This window comes from Haematobia irritans, chromosome 5 (assembly GCF_050003625.1).
Source record: "Haematobia irritans isolate KBUSLIRL chromosome 5, ASM5000362v1, whole genome shotgun sequence".
Classification (NCBI taxonomy): Eukaryota; Metazoa; Arthropoda; class Insecta; order Diptera; family Muscidae; genus Haematobia; species Haematobia irritans.
Window position 1 is genome coordinate 8,426,988 of NC_134401.1, and position 24,296 is coordinate 8,451,283.

Genomic DNA, 24,296 nt, shown 5'->3' on the forward strand with positions numbered 1-24,296 from the left:
AATTTTTACACGGGATTGTTAATTTTTTTTATAAGAAAATTTTATTAAATTTTTTCATTGAAAAAAGTAATTTTTGCATTTCTTATTTTAAGTTTTCCTCCTCTTTTCTTGGTTGCTAGATATTACCTTTGGTCACGCACAAAATGGCTGAAGTAAAAAAAAAAAAAAACTAAACTAAACTAAATGCCTTCCCACTAAAAACCAATTTTCATAATGCATATAAGATATCAATTGTTCAATATTGAAAGTTTAAATTGATCATAAAACAGGTCCTTCCACTTCAATTTCCAATAAGCACTCACGTTTTTCTTTTTTTTTGCGGCTTTTTTTACAGATAACACCTTTGGGGAAGAAACGTGTCCTGGCAAATGCAAATATCAATATGAGAAAATATGCCAGTATTGAATCGACACAACAGAGTTTTACATTAAATCTTAAACCGGTGTCACGTAAAGTGACATCAGCTGATTTAGAATTAACCATCAGTTGTGTGTTCCTGCGTGAGGGAAAGGCCACGTAAGTATTTAGAAGCTATTGGAGATTATATAAAAGTTTAAGGCCACAAGGTTTTGCCAATATAATATGGAAGTCACAAATATTGTGCCTTTTCAAAATTCTAGAATTTTGTTTATGTAAAGATTTTAAAATTAAATTTCTTTTTTTTCAAATTGTCTAGCGATGAGGACATGCAAAGTGTTGTCTCCTTAATGTCCGTAAATAATAATTGTGATGTTGCTCCTTTGGATGATTTGGAGGATATACCAGACTTGGAAAATTCTGCAGATATCTCAGACCATTTGTTTGATTTTACACAGCAATTGGAACAAATGACCACCAGTTTAAATGGCTGCATGGATTTACCCACACCACTGAGTGGTAAGTTTCCGATAAAATTTTATATTTTTAAATCATTGTGGTTTTGGTTTCAATCATAGTGACTCATTACTTAGGTTTTATTTCAAAAAACAAAAATTGAGTAGTTTTGTTATAATCATATATACATACTTACATATATTAGTTTAGAAATTATTTAATTATATTCTATAGAATTTGTTTTGATGATTAGAAAACATAGTTAATATTACAAAAAAATATATATTTGTGACTCAAAGGAAAGTAATTAAGTTTTTAAGTATTCCTTAAAACAAAGTTTTGGAAACAATTTATTGATACAAATATTCAAAAATCAATTTTTTATATAAAAATATGGAAATAAATTAATAATATTTTTTTGTTTTTCCTATTTTTAATATTCATTATTAGTTCATTATAATTTACTTTATGAATCCTTTCATAGAAGAAACTAGTTTTGAAGTTTTTCATAGAATAGTTTCATTATGATTTTATCATAGAAGTTCATGATATTTTATAAAAATGTTTGATAATAATTTTTTCATAGAAAAAGTTTATGTAAATTAAAAAAAATGCATTTTTCATAGAAAAAAAGGATATAAAAATATTGATAAAACATCCTATGAAAATGTTCATAGAAAAAATTTATATGAAAATTTTCATAAACGAATTCATTGAAAATTTTCAAAAAAAAAAAAATCACATGAAAATTATCATAAACAAAAATTCATTGAAAATTTTCATAAAAAAATCATATGAAATTTTTCATAAAAAATATGAAAATTTTCATAAACAAGTTCGTTTAAAATTTTTATAAAAAATGCAAATGACATTGTAAATTTGTTAATGAATTTTTCATAGAAAAAGTTTATTTAAATTAAAAAAATATATATGAATTTTTCATAGCAAAAGAATATTAATTAAAAGATAATAATTAAAAGAAAATATTGATAAAAAATCCTATGAAAATGTTCATAGAAAAAAATTTATATGAAAATTTGCATAAACAAATCAATTGGAAATTTTCATTAAAAAAATGAAAATTTTAATAAAATCAAGTATATACGACCGTAATCGGAGAGGCTCCGGAGTTCAAATCTGGGGATCGGTATATATGGGGGCTATATATAATTATGGACCGATATGGACCAATTTTTGCATGGTTGTTCGAGACCATATACTAACACGACGTAGTGAATTTGAACCGATTCGGATGACATTTGCTCTTCCAAGATGCTCCGGAGGTCAAATCTGGGGATCGGGCTATATATAATTATGGACCGATATGGTCCAATTTTTTCATGGTTGTTAGAGACCATATACTAACACAACGTACCAAATTTCAACCGGATCGAATGAATATTGCTCCTCCAAGATGCTCCGGAGGTCAAATCTGGGGATCGGTTTATATGGAAACTATATATAATTATGGACCGATATGGACCAATTTTTGCATGGTTGTTAGAGACCATATACTAACACGACGTACCGAATTTGAACCGATTCGGATGAAATTTGCTTCTCTAAGAGCCCCCGCAAGCCTAATCTGGGGGTCGGTTTATATGGGGGCTATACGTAAAAGTAGTCCAATATGGCCCATTTGCAATACCATCTGACCTACATCAATAACAACTACTTATGCCAAGATTCAAGTGGATAGCTTGTTTCGTTCGGAAGTTAGCGTGATTTCAACAGACGGACGGACATGCTTAGATCGACTCAGAATATATATATATGCTTTATGGGATCTTAGAGCAATATTTTGATGTGTTACAAACGGAATGACAAAGTTAATATACCCACCATCCTATGGTGTAGGGTATAAAAATCATTGAAAAAATCCATATGAAAATTTTCATAAAAAAAAATTATATAGAAACGTTTGATAATGAATTTTTCAAAGAAACGTTTATGTAAATTATAAAATATTTGAATTTTTCATAGAAACAGGATATAAAAATATTGATAAACAATTTTACGAAAATATTCATAGAAAAAGTTATATGAAAATTTTTATAAATAAGTTCATTTAAAATTTTTATAAAAAAAATTATAAGAACATTTTCATAAAACAAAAATCATTGAAAATGTTCATAAAAAAATCCATATGATAATTTTCATATGACATTGTAAATTTATAGAAACGTTAAATAATGAAATTTTCATAGAAAAATTTTATGTAAATTAAAAACAAATATATGAATTTTTCATAGCAAAAAGGATATAAAAATACTGATTAAAAAATCCTAGCAAAATGTTCATAATAAAAATTTACATGAAAATTTTCATAAACAAATTTATTGAAACTTTCCATAAAAAAATATTCATATGAAAATTTTCATAAAAATTCATTGAAAATTTTCATAAACAAATTCATTGAAAATTTGCATTAAAAAATGCATATAAAAATTTGCATAAAAACAAAATTCATTGAAAATTTACATAAACAATTGCATATGAAATTGTAAATTTATAGAAACACTTGATAATGAATTTTTCATAGAAAAAGTTTATGAATATTAAAAAAAAAAAATAAATAAATTTTTCATAGCAAAAAGTATATAAAAATATTGATAAAAAAATCCTATGAAAATGTTCATATAAAAAAACAAGTAAGGAAAGTCGAAAGTAGGACGGGGCCGACTATATTATACCCTGCACCACTTTGCAGATCTAAATGTTCGATATCACATCAGTCAAATTATTGGGGGCTATATATAAAGGTTTGTCCCAAATACATACATTTAAATATCACTCGATCTGGACAGAATTTGATAGACTTCTACAAAATCTATAGACTCAAAAAATAAGGAAACTTCGCAAATGTTTTTTTATGATTTATCGCTCGATATATATGTATTAGAAGTTTAGAAAATTAGAGTCATTTTTACAACTTTTCGACTAAGCAGTGGCGATTTTACAAGGAAAATGTTGGTATTTTGACCATTTTTGTCGAAATCAGAAAAACATATATATGGGAGCTATATCTAAATCTGAACTGATTTGGCACGCATAGCTGCAATGCTAAATGTACAATCTGTGCAAAATTTCAACCAAATTGGGCCAAAACTCTGGCTTCTGGGGCCATATAAGTCCATATCGGGCGAAAGATATATATAGGAGCTATATCTAAATCTGAACCGATTTCAATCAAATTTTGCATGCATAGCTACAATGCTGAATCTACTCCATGTGCAAAATTTCAACCAAATTGGGCCAAAACTCTGGCTTTTAGGACCATATTAGTCCATATCGGGCGAAAGATATATATGGGAGCTATATCTAAATCTGAACCGATTTCAATCAAATTTTGCACATTTGACTATACTATTAATTGTACTCCTAGTACAAAATTTCAACCAAATTCGGCCAAAAATCTGGCTTCTGGGACCATATAAGTCCATATCGGGCGAACGATATATATGGGAGCTATATCTAAATCTGAACCGATTTCAATAAAATTTGACACACTTGACTACACTACTAATTGTACTCCTAGTGCAAAATTTCAACCAAATTGGGGTAAAACTCTGGCTTCTGGGACCGTATTAGTCCATATCGGGCGAAAGATATATATGGGAGCTATATCTAAATCTGAACCGATTTCCAAAATCAATAGGTATATATTCTGAGCCAAAACACATACTTGTGCCAAGTCGATTGGACTAAAACTGCGACCTAGACTTTGATTACAAAAATGTGTTCACGGACAGACGGACATCGCTATATCAACTCAGGAGCCCACCCTGAGCATTTTTGCCAAAGACACCATGTGTCTATCTCGTCTCCTTCTGGGTGTTGCAAACATATGCACTAACTTATAATACCCTGTTCCACAGTGTGGCGCAGGGTATAAAAATTCATATGACATTGTAAATTTATATAAACGTTTGATAATGAATTTTTCATAGAAAAAGGATATAAAAATATTGATAAACAATTTTACGAAAATAATCATAGAAAAAAGTTATATGAAAATTTTTATAAACAAGTTCATTGAAAATTTTCATAAAAAAATTTTAAGAAAATTTTCATAAAACAAAAATCATTGAAAATTTTCATAAAAAATCCACTGAAAATTTTCATATGACATTGTAAATTTATAAAAACGTTTGATAGTGAAATTTTCATAGAAAAAGTTTATGTAAATTAAAAACTAATATATGCATTTTTCATAGCAAAAAGGATATAAAAATATTGATTAAAAAATCCTATGAAAATATTCATAAAAAAAGTTTACATCAAAATTTATTTTTGAAATTTAAATTATTGAAAATTTTCATAAAAAAATTCATATGAAAATTTTCATAAAAAATTCATTGACAATTTTCATAAACAAATTCATTGAAAATTTGCATAAAAAAATTCATATGAAAATTTTCATAAAAACAAAATTAATTGAAAATTTACATAAACAATTGCATATAGAAACACTCGATAATGAATTTTTCATAGAAAAAGTTTATGAATATTAAAAAAAAAAAAAATAAATGAATTTTTCATAGCAAAAAGTATATAAAAATATTGATAAAAAATCCTATGAAAATGTTCATATAAATTTAAAGTTTATAAGAAAATTTTCATAATCAAACTTATTGAACAATTGAAATATTTGATGTACACCATGTTAGGTTAGGTTTGGTGGCAGCCCGATGTATCAGGCTCACTTAGACTATACAGTCCATTGTGATACCATATTGGTGAACTTCTCTCTTATCACTGAGTGCTGCCCGATTCCATGTTAAGCTCAATGACAAGGGACCTCCTTTTTATAGCAAAGTCCGAACGGCGTTCCACATTGCAGTGAAACCACTTAGAGAAGCTTTGAAACCCTCAGAAATGTCACCAGCATTACAAAGGTGGGATAATCCACCGCTGAAAAACTTTTTGGTGTTCGGTCGAAGCAGGAATCGAACCCACGACCTTGTGTATGCAAGGCGGGCATGCTAACCATTGCACCACGGTTGCTCCCACCGTGTACACCATGAAAAATAAATTAATAAATATACAAAAAAAAATATAATTTTTTCAATTTTTTATATCAAAAACCCTCTCTTTAAAAATTTTAAAATTAATATAATTAGCAATAAATTAATATTAATTTTCCTTGGGTCACAATTTGTAGTAATTAATATCTCGTCTATTATTTGTTTTATTATTATTGTTGTGTTTCATTTACAGAGTATCATATTTAATTGTTTATGTATTTGCATTTTGTTGGTGACATTATTAGTTTTAATTCATGTCTTTTAGAAATCACATACATGTAAACGCATAGTATAAACAATTTATAAAAATTATTCTATATATAGATCAATATTAAATTAATTTATTTATTGTACAATTATTCTATATCTTTTTCTCTTTATTCCGAAAAACCAAAACATATATCAAAAAAAAATAAAATAAAATCGAAATCCAAAAATTAATACTCATATCTGGCAATATTCGCAAACAATACACCTAATACAAATACAAAAACACACACACACATTTATATACAAACATTTTATCTTTTAAACAAAAAAAAATGTTGTGTTCTGTGTTGGTTGGTAATTTTATTTGTAACCATTGTGTTGTATTAATGTTTTATGTAAAAAAAAATATATATATTTCTTTATCCCTTTAACTATTACTACTACCAACATTTCTCTTCATAACTCAATACATTTCGGCAATTGAATACCAAATTTATTAACATTTCAATACAAATCAAATCAAATATATTTGCGATGTAAATGTTCGTTTGTATAACCACTCACTCCCCTCAAAAATTATGTGTTCTTCGTACGTAGTACCTTCTTTGTCCGAAGATCCTACTCCATTGGCCGAAGTTAATAATTTGAATTTTGAATTTGAATCAGATATACAACCACCTTATAGCCAACATGAAGGTGGTGATTTTATGGAGGATAATCTAAAAACACCTAGCGCTACAAATGCCACCTCAGCTGTCTCCACCACCACCACCAACCATACAAAGGAGCAAGTTCCTAATGATGAGCCAGCGTCATCGGAAGAAAAATCATCGAAGAAGGAACCCAATCGTCTAATGAGAATTGTTACCTCAACACCTATAGGCAAGGTTTTCGAAAAGAAAACTCCTTCATTAGAAGAGCAGCCTGTAAAACCCATACGTAAAAGTTTGAAATTTCCTGCTGATCAAGAAAAAGATGCCACACGCCTCAGTGAGACCAAAGAACAAACGAAGAAAGATGAATCCAGCAACAAGTCATTGGATGTGTCTTTTGAAAATCATAAAATGGCTGAATCCACAAAAATTTCCTCCTTGATCTCATCATCTCAAAATGACACTACCGTTACAGCCAGTGAGACTGGTGTGGGTAATGTGAGCGATGATGATTTCAATAAAACTCCTACAACTCAAGGAACAACAAATTCCTCGGAAAATACCACCACTACTAGTGATATTAAATCTCAGGAGGATAGTCAAAATAATTTCTCTGCAAAAATCAACGAATTGAATATTTCATCCAACTCCTTTAAGGCCGAACACCATAAACGTCCCGAATTACAGCCCTTAAATTTGAAAAAATCCTATGAGTCCATAGAACCCACGCCACCTGCATCGAAAACTAACACCAGTCTGAATAATACATCGACAATTAATAACAGCGGCAGTACCACCACCACAAACAAGATGTCATCCGTAAATGGTCATATTTCTTCTAGCAATGGTGGCAGTAGTCAAAATAATTCCCTAAAGCCTGTAGAGAAAATTATACTCAAAGAGAATACTCCCGGTCAAGATCTTTTGGAATGGTGCAAGGAAGTTACCAAAGATTATCCCAATGTTAAGGTTACAAATCTAACCACCAGTTGGCGTAATGGCATGGCCTTTTGTGCCATTATTCATCATTTTGAGCCTAATTTAATGTAAGTACCAATATAGATTTTTTAAAATTAAAAAAAAAAAATAATAATAATTTAAAATCTGTCAATTTTTTATATATATGAAAATTTTTAATAAACAATTAATTTCCCATTATCTTCTTTTTTTAATTTTTTAGTGACATGTCCAAACTTACACCCCATGAGGTGGTGGGTAATTGTCGCATTGCCTTCGATGCTGCCGAATCCTTGGGTATACCAAGAGTTATTGAGCCACGTGATATGAGTTTATTGGCCGTACCCGATAAATTGGCCGTAATGACGTATTTGCATCAATTGCGTGCCCATTTCACAGGCAAACAGCTGCAAATTGAACAAATTGGTAAGATATTGATTGATACGAATGAAATGAAAACAAAATTTAATTGAATTTTTTCACATTTCTCTTTTGATCGCAGGCCCCACATCCGATGAGTCTAGCTATGTGATTGGCAATTATAAATCAGATAACCTTTCCTCACAGAATCTACTCAATTTGTCGCATTTGAAAGCACAATTATTACATCAGAATTCCTTGGATGATGACATTTTGGTTTTGGAAAAATCATCACAATTATCGCCCACATCGAAAAAGGATGTCAAGAATTTAATATTGTCCGGTTCAAAGAGTATTCTGGGTAAAGTTCTATCGCCCACAAAGGATAAGAATACCATCAATGCATCACAACATTCGAATTTGAGTAATTTGTCGTCATCGCCTATGACTTCATCGCCATTGATTGAAGGCAATGGTGTAGCCGAAGACCATGAGCAACAACATCATGGTGGCGACCGTGAGGAGGATGTGAGTAATTCATCGAATCAGGAGAATATATCACATAATGCACAAGTGAAAGAGATATCCTCATCACCTATGAATACAACAACAACGACGACAACAGCATTGGATGCCAATACAACAAATGTAAGTAAGAGAGTCTAAGGAGCTAAAACAGACAGAGGACAAATCTATCATAAGCTTTGTATATAAAGGCAATTTTGTTTTGTTTTTTTACAAAATTTTTATATTACCAAGTTTTTGTTTTTTAATTTAATTTTTATAAATTAAACAAAAACATTAACACAAAATCCAAAAAAAAAAAAAATTGCAATTCCATTTTTAATTTTGCTAAACATTTCCTACTTTTCAATATTATTAATTGGATTTTGTGTTATTGTATATTTTTGGTAAGTTTGTCTATTGCTTTTAATTATTTAGTTTTAAGTTTTGCTAAGCCTTTGTTTTATTTTCGTTTGGATTTGTTTTTATTGCTTTTACTTTTTTTGTAGAAAATATTATCACGTCATAAAGAGCAAAGTGAAAAAGCCCGCCTTATGATAGAGAAATTAAAAATTTCTCAAATCGATCGAAATTCGAATGATGTAAGTAATCATGCTGCTGCTTTACAAAATCATAAAAACCATCTTTTATTTTTATTTATTTTTAGTTACATATGTTACAAGTTGATTGTTTTTTTTTTCTATAACAAAAATGTTTTAATGTTTAAAAATCTCTAACTAATTTTGAATAATATTTTATTAAAAAAACAAAAAAGTGATTTTAGTAGATATCTAAAGGCGTTTTCGTTTCGCAAAAAATTTGTTGCCTTGGTGTTACACTACTTTTTCCCTCATTGTATTTTCACCCAAATGATAGTGTCATTTCAAAATTATTGCTAATTTATAATATTGTGAGGGATACATGACCCAAAAGCTATGACAGTGTTCTTCATATTTTGCAATCAATCTCGAGAATGTGACACCTTTTTTGCCAATCGAAATCACCATAAGAATTTTATAATAATTTCCTTGTTATACCAAATTTTCAAACAATTTCCTTGCTATAGAAAAATTCCATTCGGAATTTTCGAAATTGCATTTCTATAGGAAATTTTCTTAAAGTTTAGTCATTTTTCTGAAACGCTCTACTCTAAATTTTTAAAGTTTCTTCCCTCGTCTAACTATTGGAACTATTTCCATGAATATTTCCTTGTTATACCAAATTATCAAACAATTTCCTTGCTATATCGTTTTCATTAGGAATTTTCGAAAAATATAATTCCAATAGAAATTTTTTTGAAAATTTTAATTTCTATAGTAAATTTTATTAAAATTTAATTGCTATAGTAAATTTTCTTAAAATTTAATCGCTATAGAAGCTTTTCTAAAAATTTTCCGCACCAAGAAAATTTTTAAAGTTCCTTCCCTTTCCAAACTATTGGAAATTTTCTTAAAATTTAATTTCCATTGCAAGTTCTCAAACAATTTCCTTGATAAAGAAAAATTTCATTTTCATTTAAAATTTTCGAAAAACATAATTTCGTTACAAAATTTTTGAAAATTTCTATCGGAAATTTTCTAAAAATTTAATCCCTATAGAACTTGACTTTTGCCAAGTTAATATGAAAATTTTATTTCCATATCAAGTTTTCTGCATATATAATCGCATTAGAAACCTTGCTGAAAATTTCCTGCTTTAATTTTTTACCCTCCACCATAGGATGGGGGTATATTAACTTTGTTATTCCGTTTGCAACACATCGAAATATTGCTCTAAGACCCCAAAAAGTGTATATATTCTGGGTCGTGGTGAAATTCTGAGTCGATATGAGCATGTCCGTCCGTCCGTCTGTTGAAATCACGCTAACTTCCAAACGAAACAAGCTATCGACTTGAAACTTGGCACAAGTAGTTGTTATTCATTTAGTTCGGATGGCATTGCAAATGGGCCATATCGGCCCACTTTTACGTATAGCCCCCATATAAACGGACCCCCAAATTTGGTTTGCGGGAACTCTAAGAGAAGCATTTTTCATCCGATCGAGCTGAAATTTGGTACATGGTGTCAGCATATGATCTCTAACAACCATGCAAAAATTGGTCCATATGGGTCCATAATTATATATAGCCCCCATATAAACCGATCCCCCATTTGGCTTGCGGAGCCTCTAAGATAAGCAAATTTCATCCGATGCGGCTGAAATTCGGTACATGGTGTTAGTATATGATCTCTAACAACGATGCAAAAATTGGTCCACATCGGTCCATAATTATATATAGCCCCCATATAAACCGATCCCCCCATTTGGCTTGCGGAGCCTCTAAGAGAAGCAAATTTCATCCGATCCGGCTGAAATTAGGTACATGGTGTTAGTATATGGTCTCTAATGGCCATGCAAAAAATGGTCCACATCGGTTAATAATTATATATAGCCCCCATATAAACCGATCCCCCCATTTGGCTTGCGGAGCCTCTATGAGAAGCAAATTTCATCCGATCCGGCTGAATTTTGGTACATGGTGTTAGCATATAGTCTCTAATGACCATGCAAAAAATGGTCCACATCGGTTAATAATTATATATAGCCCCCATATAAACCGATCCCCCCATTTGGATTGCGGAGCCTCTAAGAGAAGAAAATTTCATCCGATCCGGCTGAAATTTGGTACATGGTGTTAGTATATGGTCTCTAACAACTATGCAAAAATTGGTCCACATCGGTTAATAATTATATATAGCCCCCATATAAACCGATCCCCCCATTTGGCTTGCGGAGCATCTAAGAGAAGCAAATTTCATCCGATCCGGCTGAATTTTGGTACATGGTGTTAGCATATAGTCTCTAATGACCATGCAAAAATGGTCCACATCGGTTAATAATTATATATAGCCCCCATATAAACCGATCCCCCGATTTGGCTTGCGGAGCCTCTAAGAGAAGCAAATTTCATCCGATCCGGCTGAAATTTGGCACATGGTGTTAGTATATAGTCTCTAATGACCATGCAAAAAATGGTCCACACCGGTCCATAATTATATATAGCCCCTATAAAAACCCATCACCAGATTTGACCTCCGGAGCCTCTTGGAAGACCAAAATTCATCTGATTCAGTTGAAATTTGGTACGTGGTGTTAATATATGGCCTCAAGCACCCATGCAAAAATTGGTCGAAATCGGTCCATATTTATATATAGCCCCCATATAAACCGAACCCCAGATTTGACCTCCGGAGCCCCTTGGAATAGCAAAATTCATCCGATTCGGTTGAAATTTGGTAAGTGATGTTAGTATATGGTATCCAACAACCATGCAGGAATTTGTTCATATCAGTCCATAATTATATATAGCCCCCATATAAACCGATCCCCATATTTGACCTCCGGTGCCTTTTGGAGAAGCAAAATTGAACCGATCCCGAGATTTGGTTTTGGAGCCTCTTGGAGGAGCAAATTTCATTCGAGTCAGTTGAAATTTGGTACATTGTGCTAGTATATGGCCCTTAACAACCATGCCTAACTAGGTCCATATCGGTCTATAGTTATATATAGCCCTCAGATAAATCGATCCCAAATCACACAAAAATTGGTCCATATCAAGTTCATAATTGTATATAGCCCCCATATAAGCGACCCCCATATTTCAATTCTGGCTCTCTACCTCGTATGGACTAACTCACAATTTAGAAAACAATGTTAAGAAGTTTTAAGATACCACAACCCAAGTAATTCGATTGTGGATGACAGTCTTTAGTACAAGTTTCTATGCAATCCATGGTGGAGGGTACATAAGATGCGGCCTGGCCGAACTTACGGCCGTATATACTTGTTTTGTTTGAAATTTCCTTTCATGAAAATATCTAAAAATTTAAATAATTATATTATTTAATTTCCTTTTCGGCAAAATTCAATTTCTATAGAAAAATTTAAAAAAACATAATTCCACAAAAAATATTTGAGCCATTGAAAAGATGATTTAAATTGGGTCTTATTTACTAACTTGTACATGAGTATTTTCCTTCCCAGGATTGAACCATGTATAACCCCATTATACATAATCTTTTCATATAGCAACAATACCTTATTTTGATTTTTTTTGATAATGGGGTAATGCAACAAAAGGAAATGGTGAATTCAAATCAATAGTGAATGATAGTTTAGCCAACAACAATTCACTGGGATGACTTCTTGAATCTGGTTTCAAGATAGGCTGACCTAAAAAAAAAACAAGGGTCAAAAGCTTGAATATAAAAATAATTATAAATATGGAAGCCATTGGTCGAAAATTGCTTGGTTTCGACATCAAGCTATCATGAAAAAAGGAAATTTTTTAAAATTTTCTCATTGTAGAAAAGGAAATTTTTTAAAATTTTCTTATTGTAGAAAATTTTCTGTAAATTCCGTTGCTAAAAGAAATTTGCTGAAAATTTAATTGCGATATATAATTTGCTACAAGTTTCTAAATAGATTTTTTCTAAAAGAAAACATTTGAAGATTTTTTAAAAATATATTTTCCATACAAAATATTCTGTACATTTCATTCCAATTTTGTAGGAAATTTTGAAAAATTTTATTACAAAATAAGTTCCACGTCGTAGGATTTTTTTTGCTACAGGAATTTTCGTGAAATTTCCCTTGTTATACAAAATTTTATTTCTATAGATTTTTGTTTTAATTCCATAGAAATTTTCTTAAAAATGGCATTTCTAAAGGAAATTTTGGAGAATTTTCCAAAAATTATACTATTGGAGATTTATTAAAATTTTATTAGTAAAATAATTATATTTAATACTTTTGTGTGGTAGGAAATAACCTGAAATGAGGATTTTTTTTAATTTGCTTATTGTAAAAAATTTTCTGTAAATTCCTTTGCTAAAATAAATTTTCAGAAAATTCATTTGCTTTCTCCACGATTCTAAAACGTGTTTTTTCTTATATAAAAGAATTAAACGATTTTTTTTAAATTTCTTTTTCATAGAAAATATTCTGTACATTTAGATTTTTTAAAAATTTAAAAATTTAAAAATTTTTTAAAAATTTATTTTCCATACAAAATATTCTGTACATTTTAAAGATTTCTTAAAAATTTATTTTCTATAGAAAATATTATGTACATTTCATTAAAATTTTATAGAAAATTTTTAAAAAATGTATTACAAAATAAGACCCACGTCATAGGAAATTTTCTTGTTGCAGAAAAATTTGGCGGAATTTCCATTGTTATACAAAATTTTAATCCTATAGACATTTTTTAATTCCATAGAATTTTTCTTAAAAATTGCATTTCCAAAAGAAATTTTGGGGAATTTTCTAAAAAGTATATTATTAGAGATTTATTAAAATGTTAATAGTAAAATAATTATTTTTGATAATTTTTGGGGGTAGAAAATATCCTAAAATGAGGATTTTTTTAAATGCGCTTGTTGTAAGAAATTTTCAAGAAAGTGCTTTGATATAGAAAATTTTCAGAAAATTAATTTGCTTTCTCCACGATTCTAAAACGTGTTTTTTCTTATAGAAAATATTAAACGATTTTTTTTTAATTTCTTTTTCATAGAAAATATTCTGTACATTTAGATTTTTTAAAAATTTAAAGATTTTTTAAAAATTTATTTTCCATACAAAATATTCTGTACATTTTAAAGATTTCTTAAAAATTTATTTTCTATACAAAATTTTATGTACATTTCATTAAAATTTTATAGAAAATTTTTAAAAAATTTATTACAAAATAAGAGCCACGTCATAGGAAATTTTCCTGTTGCAGAAAAATTTCGCGGAATTTCCATTGTTATACACTATTTTAATGCTATAGAAAACTTTTAATTCCATAGAATTTTTCTTAAAAATTGCATTTCCAAAAGAAATTTTGGGGAATTTTCTAAAAAGTATATTATTAGAGATTTATTAACATTTTAATAGTAAAATATTTTTTTTTGATAATTTTGGGCGGTAGGAAATATCCTAAAATGAGGATTTTTTTAAATGCGCTTGTTGTAAGAATTTTTCTAGAAAGTGCTTTGATATAGGAAATTTTCAGAAAATTAATATGCTTTCTCCACGATTCTAAAACGTGTTTTTTCTTATAGAAAATATTAAACGATTTTTTTTAATTTCTTTTTCATAGAAAATATTCTGTACATTTAGATTTTTTAAAAATTTCGATTTTTAAAAAATTTTTGTTCCATACAAAATATTCTGTACATTTTAAAGATTTCTTAAAAATTTATTTTCGATACAAAAGTTTATGTACATTTCATTAAAATTTTATAGAAATTTTTTAAAAAAAATATTACAAAATAAGACCCACGTCATAGAAGTTTTGGGGAATTTTCTAATTCATATTATTAGAGAATTATTAAAATTTTAATAGTAAAATAATTATTTTTGATACTTTTGGGGGGGTAAGAAATATCCTAAAATGAGGATTTTTTAAATGAGCTTGTTGTAAGAATTTTTCTAGAAAGTTCTTCGATATAGGAGATTTTCAGAAAATTCAATTGCTTTCTCCACGATTATAAAACGTGTTTTTTCTTAAAGAAAATTTTGTAGGAAATATCTTGAAATGAGATTTTTTAAAATTAGTTTGTTGTAAGAATTTTTCTATAAATTCATTTGCTAAAAAATTTTCAGAAAACTTCATTGCTTTCTCCACGATTCTAATTTTTTTTCTTATAGAAAATATTTAAATATTAAAAAAAATCTTTTCCATAGAAAATATTTTGTACATTTGTACATTCATTACAATTTTATAGGAAATTTTTGAAAATTTCTTTACAAAATAAGAACAACACTGTAGGCAATTTTTCTTTCTATAGGAAATTTGGAATTTGTGGAATTTCCCTTGTTAAACAAAATGTTTGTTCTGGTAGAAAATTTTCAATTCCATAAGTATATTTCGAAATTTCATTTCTATATGAAATTTTGGACAATTTTCTAAATTTATTAATTATAGGAAATATCCTATAAATGTGTTTTTAGTTTTTATTTGATCACTAATTGCATCTTCTCTTCCTGTTTTTGTAGGAGGAACGTCAACAACGTTTGCGTGAGCAAGCCCGTCGTCTAATACTCGAAACTCGTGGCAAATCATCGAACAATAGCAGCCAGGAGAGTCCCACATCGCCCACTAAGCCCAAACGTTACAATTTCACCTCAGAACGTACAATATCGCCCATTAGTAATACCCTAGATTTGGAAGAATTTGGTAATACCGGAGGCAATACCAATAACTCTACATCGCCCAAAGTACCGTTGTCGCCCACAAAGCGGATAACACCACCACGTGATAATGATAGCAGTAGTAATAGCAATAGCATTAATACAAATAATAAATTAAGTCCTAGTCATAGATTAAGTCTTCCCAATGGTGGAGTCCTAGGTGGTACAACGCTACAATCCTTTACAAATGTTATGGATCGTTTGACACCAAAGAGTGAACATATGGTAAGATACTGGTAAGTCAGGATAAAAGAATCATTTGATCATTTTTGTTTTTTAATTTTCTTTACAGCCCGAGAAATTGGCTTTCATTCAATCCGAATTGGAGGCTTTGGAACGGGAACAAGTGGCCGTGGACCAAAAAGCCAATAGCCTGGAGAAGAAGTTGCGTGCGGTCATGAGTGGAAAACCAAGTAATAATAGAAATAAGGAAAATTCTTTTATTAGATTAATACGAAATAGTATTGGTGGTGGTGAAACCATACGCATTAAATTGTTAGACATAGAAAATGGTGAATTGTCCCTTACTCCCACGGGTAGTTCAGATTCATGTTCATCGGATACTTCATCAAATTCATATTCAAGTGATCCGGATGATGATGATGGTGGTGATGGTGTCATCGATGGTGCTAATAAACAAACAAATCGTTTTCTAAGACCATTTTCGGCCCAGGCGGCGAGTGCAACAACAACAACAACGACGACGAGACGTGTGCGTAAACGTCGTCCTCAACATCCGAACATAAAACGACAACGTTCGCGTTCATGTTGTGTGGAAATGCAAACACCCCAACACTCGGATATCGAACGAATTGAAAATCAACATCACCATCATCATGGAAATTCATCAGCAACTACCTCAAATGCCATAGCAACATCACAACCCTATAGTTTATTATCCTCAGCCTCGTCCAATCATTCCTCTTGTGATAATTTTAAAATATGTAGTGATGATGAAGACCAGCCGTCCACAAATCAACAAGTGATAATGAGAAGACGTCATAGAAGACGTTCAACCTCTCAAAGAAGATCTAGAAGTAGAAGTAAAAGTGCTGGTAGTAAATTTCTTTTTCCCCCCAAAACAATTTTATATTGTTACAATGCATTCGTTTCGTTTGCTAGTCCTGGAATGCTTTGCTTTGAACTTTGTTTGGAAATAGCAAAGCTAATTGACAAGTGCTTACGTAGAATATCCATGGACCATTGCAATAAGCTTTTAGCTAGCCGCTACTTCTGCTGAGTTGTTGCACCAATCAATAGAATATCGTCATAACAGATTTAGTTGCTGCCTCGCCTAGCCTCCTCGCCTCGCCATTCCATAATCATAGCCAAGTTATATCAATGCCAATCATAACCACATCAATAAACCACATTAAAAACCAAATGAAAACCAAATGTCATTAAACAACAACAAAAACCCAAATCGATATTCAACAACCATTGTGCTAATATATCCGTTTTATAGTCATTTTTGGTCAAATTTTGTTACTACCAATATATCTACGTGTTATTAATAATTTTTGTTCTTCTTCTCCTCCTCCTCCTCCGCCAAACAAAGAAACTCCCCCAAAACCAGAGACCCTTAAGATAATCCCACACATATCAAACCCAAGTTTTATTATATTTCGTTTTAATTTTGTTTTGTTATTAATATGCTTTTATAAGCTTTAGTTGTTGTTGTTTTTATTTCATAGTTTGTGTTCCTTGTTTAAGGAAAGTTCTAACTGTTGACTTACAGAGTTCCATAGAATTTGTTAACTGTTATACGTTAATTGTTATATTTTATGTTATTATATTTAAGTGTAGAAAAAAAGTATGAAAACTCAATTATGAAAATGATATTATAAAGCAGAAAAACCTATAATCCCACCTTTTTCAAAGTAAACATTGTTAACTAGGGCAATTTTTCCAGTAATCAACATTTTCTGGTTGGACTAGAAATTTTTGCGGACAAAACTAGAAAATCACTGATTGTTACTTTTCAAATTTCACATGTGTATCGATATAAACACATGTCTGTAATGATCGAAATTCACGCTGCAGTAATAGAAAACTTTCTTGTGAGCTGAACCCATTGCGAGAACGGATGTATACACATATGTAAAATTGACCTGGGCACACGGTTGCCACAGTTGGTAGAATTCTACCAAAAATGGTAGATTTTTTACTATTTGGTAGATTGGTTTGGTAGATTTTGCAAAATATTCCTCTCCAATTAAGATGTACTACTTTCTATTGAAATAAAATTTTGCAAAAATTTTCTATTGAAATAAAATTTCAAAAATTTTATGTAGAAATAAATTTTTTTCCATTACATTTTCTAAAGAAAGAAAATTTTGCAACATTTTTCTATAGAAAGAAACTTTTGCAAAAATTTTCTATAGAAATAAAATTTTGCAAACAATTTATTAGAAATAAAATTTCGCAAAAATGTTTCATACATTTTCTAAAGAAAGAAAATTTTTGCAAAAATTTTCTATAGAAAGAAATAAAATTTTGCAAAAATTTTCTATAGAAAGAAACTTTTGCAAAAATTTTCTATTGACATAAAATTTTCTATAGAAAGAAACTTTTGCACAAATTTTCTTAGAAATAAAATTTTGCATACATTTTCTGTAGAAAAAAATTTTGCATACATTATTTGTAGAAATAATATTTTGCAAAAAAATTCTTAGAAATAAAATTTTGGCAAATTTTTCTATGGGAATAAAAGTTTGCGAAAATTTTCTATAGAAATAAACTTGTTCAAATATTTTCTATAGAAATAAAATTTTTATAAAATTTTCTATAGAAAGAAAATTTTAAAAAATTTTCTATAGAAAGAAAATTAAAAAAAAAACACCTATAAAAGAAAATTTTGCATACATTATCTGTAGAAACAAAATTTTTCATACATTTTCTATAGAAATTTTGATAAAATTTTCTTAGAAATAAAATTTTGACAAAATTTTCTATAGAAATAAAATTTTGATACAATTTTCTAAAGAAATAAAATTTTGACAACATTTTCTATAGAAATAAAATTTTGCAAAAAATTTCTATAGAAATAAAAGTTTGCTAAAATTTTCTATAAAAATAAAATTTTGACAAAATTTTCTATATAAGTAAAATTTTGACAACATTTTCTATATAAGTAAAATTTTGCAAAAATTTTTTATAGAAATGAAACTTTTAAAAAATTTTCTATAGAAATAAAATTTTGCAAAATTTTTCTATAGAAATAACATGTTGGAAAATGTTTCTACAGAAATAAAATTTTGAAAAAAAATTTATAGAAAATTTTATAAAAATAAAATTTTGAAATATAGAAATATAATTTTAACAAATTGTCTATAGAAATGACATTTTTCAGAAAATGTCTATAGAAATAAAATTTTCTGTAGAAATAAAATTTTGACAAAATTTTCTCCAGAAATAAAATTTTGAAAAAATTTTCTCCAGAAATAAAATTTTGACAAAATTTTCTCCAGAAATAAAATTTTGAAAAAAATTTCTATAGAAAAAAATACATAAATTTTCTATAGAAATAAAATTTTAACAGTTTTCCATAAATTCAATATAAACATTTCTTTCGAATAAAATAAGAAATTTATACTAACCACAAAAATTTGATCAACAACTTCAGAATAAGATTGTTTTATTTGGTACATTGTTGGTAAAATTTTCTTAAAATTTTGGTAGATTATTTTTGACTTTGAATTTGCCAAAAGTGCAAGACCTCGCCGATGCACAAAAAAAGTTAGACTGAAAGGAGCCAAGGAGTTGCTTCGTTTGCACGAAAATGACCAGTTACCGATTTTGGTTTTCTCCAATGAGAAGCCATTTCAAATTCAGCAGTTTGTGAACAAACAAAATGATTGAACTTATTTGCTAAAGAGGTCCCGCTCGTATTCATCAACCATGTGGTAAAAATAAATGCCGGATATTGTCGGGAAAATGTTTTAAATCCGGCTTCGCCGCTGAAAATTTCGAAAGTGGCAAAAAAGTATCATTCGCTACGAAAGGTGCCACGATAATTTTATAAAAGTCCCTTTTCTTTCCAGAAGAAAAACTTTGAATTGAATTAATTATTCATTCATTACTAGCGCACAATGGTCACCATAATCTTTGGATCTCAATCGCAAAAATTTTATGTAGAAATACATTTTTTTTCCATTACATTTTCTAAAGAAAGAAAATTTTGCAAAAATTTTCTATAGAAAGAAACTTTTGCAAAAATTTTCTATAGAAATAAAATTTTGCAAAAATCTTCTATAGAAAGAAACGTTTGCAAACATTTTCTTAGAAATAAAATTTTGCATACATTTGCATCTGTAGAAAAAAATTTTGCATACATTATCTGTAGAAATAATATTTTGCAAAAAATTGGACTTTTGCGTTTAGAGTAGGTTTGGAGAGAAGGGTTGGCTCTAAAACATAGCAAAGTGTCGATTATCTCAAGACGGCGCTTCGCTAGGAATGGACCATTAGAGCCACTTTCATGTACGTGTGATGGCTTTGTCTGCCGTTTGAAGGTCATAATTCGTGCCAAATGTAGCCAATTTGAACAAATCTAAACTGATTGTAAAATTTTATGTTTTTTCAGATATTTTTTGCTTTTTACCAACAAAAAAAAAAATATTGCACTTCGTTGTATTACATATTAGCTACCCTGAATATGTCATCCACATTTGTCATAATCACCTTATTTATTTGAGTCTATATGGACCTTAAGTAATACCAAATATCAGGAAATTTTGACTTTTAGTTGCTCAAAGAGAAAAATCGAGAGATCGGTTTATATGGGGCGGGAAGACTTTACTGAGCGAACTATTTAGCTGATGTCCTAACAAATTGAAAAAATAAGGCGTCATGGGGTGTAGTGAAGAGTACAATATACTCGGTATCGTCCGAATTTCGCCGGGTTTGTTCCTCTATTAGCACAGAACCTCCCAGCAAAAACTCTCATTACCCGGTAATCTTGTAGGTAAGCTTATTTAAAAATTAATAACCACTTATTAATTGGCATCGCTTCGGATTACATTTACATACGCATGTCCTAGAAGGAAAGTACTTCTCCCCTGGCATACTTTCGGCCATAAAATAAGTAGTGCATTTAAAGCATATAATCACCTAATATGTAATGACATATTCGTAGATACACCAAAGCTTGCAAAATAGCTACTTATTGTCTCAGGCAACCAAATCTCGAAAATATTGATTTCTATCGCCGATTACAATGGATCAAAATATGGCGAGTGATGCTGTAATAGGAGAACTACTTGAATAGAAACGAATATTGTATAAATAAACAAAAAATCGAATAAATAATCTAAATAAGATGCAATTTAATTTCACACTTAAAATAGAAATAAATGTAGGTTGTTTAAGGAGTTGGATTCGTGAATTTCGTTATAATATATCCAATAGCCAATTCACATAAGGTTCAAAATCTACTAAAAGTGGATTTTAAGTTTCTTTTTTATAAGGCAAATGACATTTGAAATTTAGTTTAAGCGCATTTTGGAAGTGTAATGTGAATGAGGTATAAGAAAGCATTTATTTAAAACATAATATGTTAATGTCATTAAACACAATTATTATGAAATATTTGTGATAATAATTTCTTAACGGAAAAATTTTCAGAATTAGCGTTACATTACATACTCTTTTTGATTTTTTATGTAAGTGCTCGATTATGTAAATAATTATACCTAATGGTACCATCATTTATTCTATTTTATTAAATCGTTAACTACAACTGCATAAAATTTGAGAATAAAAATTCGAAAATTACCGAGAAGTATTTATTTTTGTCATTACAAGTTAGTCATTATAACTCGCCGCAATGTAATGCAAAGTGTAATGACAGCTTTACTCCTGGTAATGTCAATTGTAATGAGATGTGGTTACCTAGTTTTTGCTGGGCTATTATTTGAGTGTAATAAATTTTAACAACTACTAAATGGTTAATTTCTGTTTTCCAACAATTGAGTATTCATTCTTTGCTTTACATACATCAATAAACATATTTAAAATATTTTTTTTTATATAAAACTTTCTAAATATTCGATTATTTTTATTTACCTTTTTGTCATAGTTACCGAGGAAACGGAAGAACAACTCCTATCACAATGGTTTACATTGGTTAATAAAAAGAACGCTTTAATACGAAGGCAAATGCAATTGAATTTGCAGTAAGTTTCACAATAAAATTTTTTATGATTTTTATTTTTAACTTCTATTTATATTTAATTTTCCACTATCTTGTTTTTCTAGTGAAAAAGAATGTGAATTGGAACACAAATATAATCTATTGAAAGAAGAATTACGTGCTGCTCAGTCAATAGAAGATTGGCGTAAAACCGAAGCCCAAAGGGAAAAAGAGCGTTTGTTGTTGGACAAATTAATGAATTTGGTGGATAAGAGAAATGAATTGGTGCAATGTTTGCATAATGAAGAGCAAGCGTAAGTAGATCAAGAGAATATCAATTAATTTTTTTTTATCGATGTAAGCTACAAATCGACCAAATGACTTTTAGCGCCATAAAAAATGTAAAGTTGACTTTGAAGTTCAATAATTTAATGTCTATTTTTTTTTTCAATTCTAAGAGTGAGTTTAAACATTTTTATTTGAAAAATTTGCTTATCCTCCCATCATGTGGGTGACAAACAAAAAAAAAAATACATTTGGATACACCTACAATGCACTTGCGTCACGGTTGCCACTCGTGTCAAAAACAATCTATCAACATTTGATGAAAATTTTACCAAAAATATACCAAATTTAAAAAAAAAGTAAAATTGTTTAGGATATTGAACTTATAGAAAATTTTGTCAACATTTAATTTCTATAGAAAATTTTGTCCAAATTTTATTTCTATAGAAAATGTTTGTCAAAATTTATTTCTGTAGAAAATTTTGTCAAAATTTTATTGCAATAGAATTTTTTGTCAAAATTTTATAGCTATAGAACATTTTGTCTAAATTTTATTTCTATAGAAAATTTTTATCAAAATTTTATTTCTACAGAAAATTTTGTCAAAATTTTGTTGCTATATACAATTTTTATCAAAATTTTATTTTATTTATTTTATTTATTTATTTTTTCTTGGCGAATCCAAGAAAATTTTGATCAAAATTTTATTTCTATAGAAAATTTTGTCAAAATTTCATTGCTATAGAAAATTTTATCAAAATGTTATCGCTATAGACATTTTGTCAAAATTTTATTTCTATAGAAAAATTTTGTCAAAATTTTACTTCTATAGAAAATTTTGTCAAAATTTTATTTCTATAGAAAATTTTGTCAAATTTTATTTCTATAGAAAATTTTGTCAAAATTTTATTTCTATAGAAAATTTTTATCAACATTTTATTTCTATAGAAAATTTGTATCAAAATTTTATTTCTATAGAAAATTTTGTCAAAATTTTATTGCTATAGAAATTTTTGGCAACATTTTATCGCTATAGAATTTTTTTCAAAATTTTATCGCTATAGAAAATTTTGTCAAAATTTTATCGCAATAGAAAATTTTTATCAAAAATTTTTTTTTTGTTTATACAGAAAATTTTTTATCAAAATTTTATTTCTATAGAATTTTTTTTTTAAATTTTATTGTAATAGATTTTTTTTGTCAAAATTTTATCGCTATAAAACATTTTGTCAAAATTTTATTTCTATGGAACATTTTTATCAAAAATTTTATTTCCGTAGAAAATTTTGTCAAAATTTTATTGCTATACAAAATTTTGTCAAAATGTTATCGCTATAGAAAATTTTGTCAAAATTTTATTTCTATAGAAAATTTTGTCAAAATTTTATTTCTATAGAAAATTTTGTCAAAATTTTATTTCTATAGAAAATTTTGTCAAAATTTTATTTCTATAGAAAATTTTGTCAAAATTTTTTTGCTATATAATTTATTGTCAAAATTTTATCGCTATAGACAATTTTGTCAAAGTTTTATTTCTATAGAAAATTTTGTCTAAATTTTATTTCTATAGAAAATTTTGTCTAATTTTAATTTTTTTTGAGATTTTCTCAAAATTTTATTTCTATAGAAAATTTTGTTTCTATAGAAAATTTTGTCTAAATTTTATTTCTATAGAAATTTTTTACCAAATTTTATTTCTATAGAAAATTTTTATCAGAATTTTATTTCTATAGCAGAGAATGAAGCCGACCCATTTTTGTCGGCGGCGGCGGACACTAAATTTTTGCCTCCGGCGGCGGCGGCTTGACGGCTGAGCCAATATAAATTTGTTCACTCGGCGGCGGACAATTATCCATCATAAAATCAATTTGAAATTAATCGAATGGTAATGAGATTAGTTGTACAACCTATCTTACAAACAAATTTACTTTTCGTTCAAATTTTCTGAGCTAAATTATTGCTAAATTATTATAGCAGATTAAATATGATTGGTTGTGTTCAAAATTTTGGAAAAAATACGACAATTTAATAAAAATTTTTCTGATTTAAATCGATATTTTTGATTACTTGGAGGCTAAATTTGAGTCGAGATGAGTCGACATATTCGGAGGCGGCGTCGACTGGCAAAAAATGGT

The 24,296-nt window shown here is 28.7% G+C and overlaps 1 protein-coding gene across 3 annotated transcripts in view; it reads left to right on the forward strand.

The window, feature by feature from the left end:
* The window catches only part of Ehbp1 (Eps15 homology domain containing protein-binding protein 1), a 94,731-nt gene that overhangs the window by 65,583 nt on the left and 4,852 nt on the right, over positions 1–24,296 (forward strand). The window contains exons 4-13 of one of the 3 annotated variants that reach the window (XM_075309060.1): positions 335–516; positions 677–876; positions 6,648–7,749; positions 7,884–8,086; positions 8,163–8,668; positions 9,034–9,126; positions 15,549–15,968; positions 16,036–16,156; positions 21,823–21,919; positions 22,002–22,190. In XM_075309060.1, the coding sequence (XP_075165175.1) occupies positions 335–516; positions 677–876; positions 6,648–7,749; positions 7,884–8,086; positions 8,163–8,668; positions 9,034–9,126; positions 15,549–15,968; positions 16,036–16,156; positions 21,823–21,919; positions 22,002–22,190 (3,113 nt within the window). The remainder of the gene's footprint in view (positions 1–334; positions 517–676; positions 877–6,647; positions 7,750–7,883; positions 8,087–8,162; positions 8,669–9,033; positions 9,127–15,548; positions 15,969–16,035; positions 16,157–21,822; positions 21,920–22,001; positions 22,191–24,296) is intronic. The other 2 variants (XM_075309061.1, XM_075309062.1) reach the window with 2 other exon arrangements.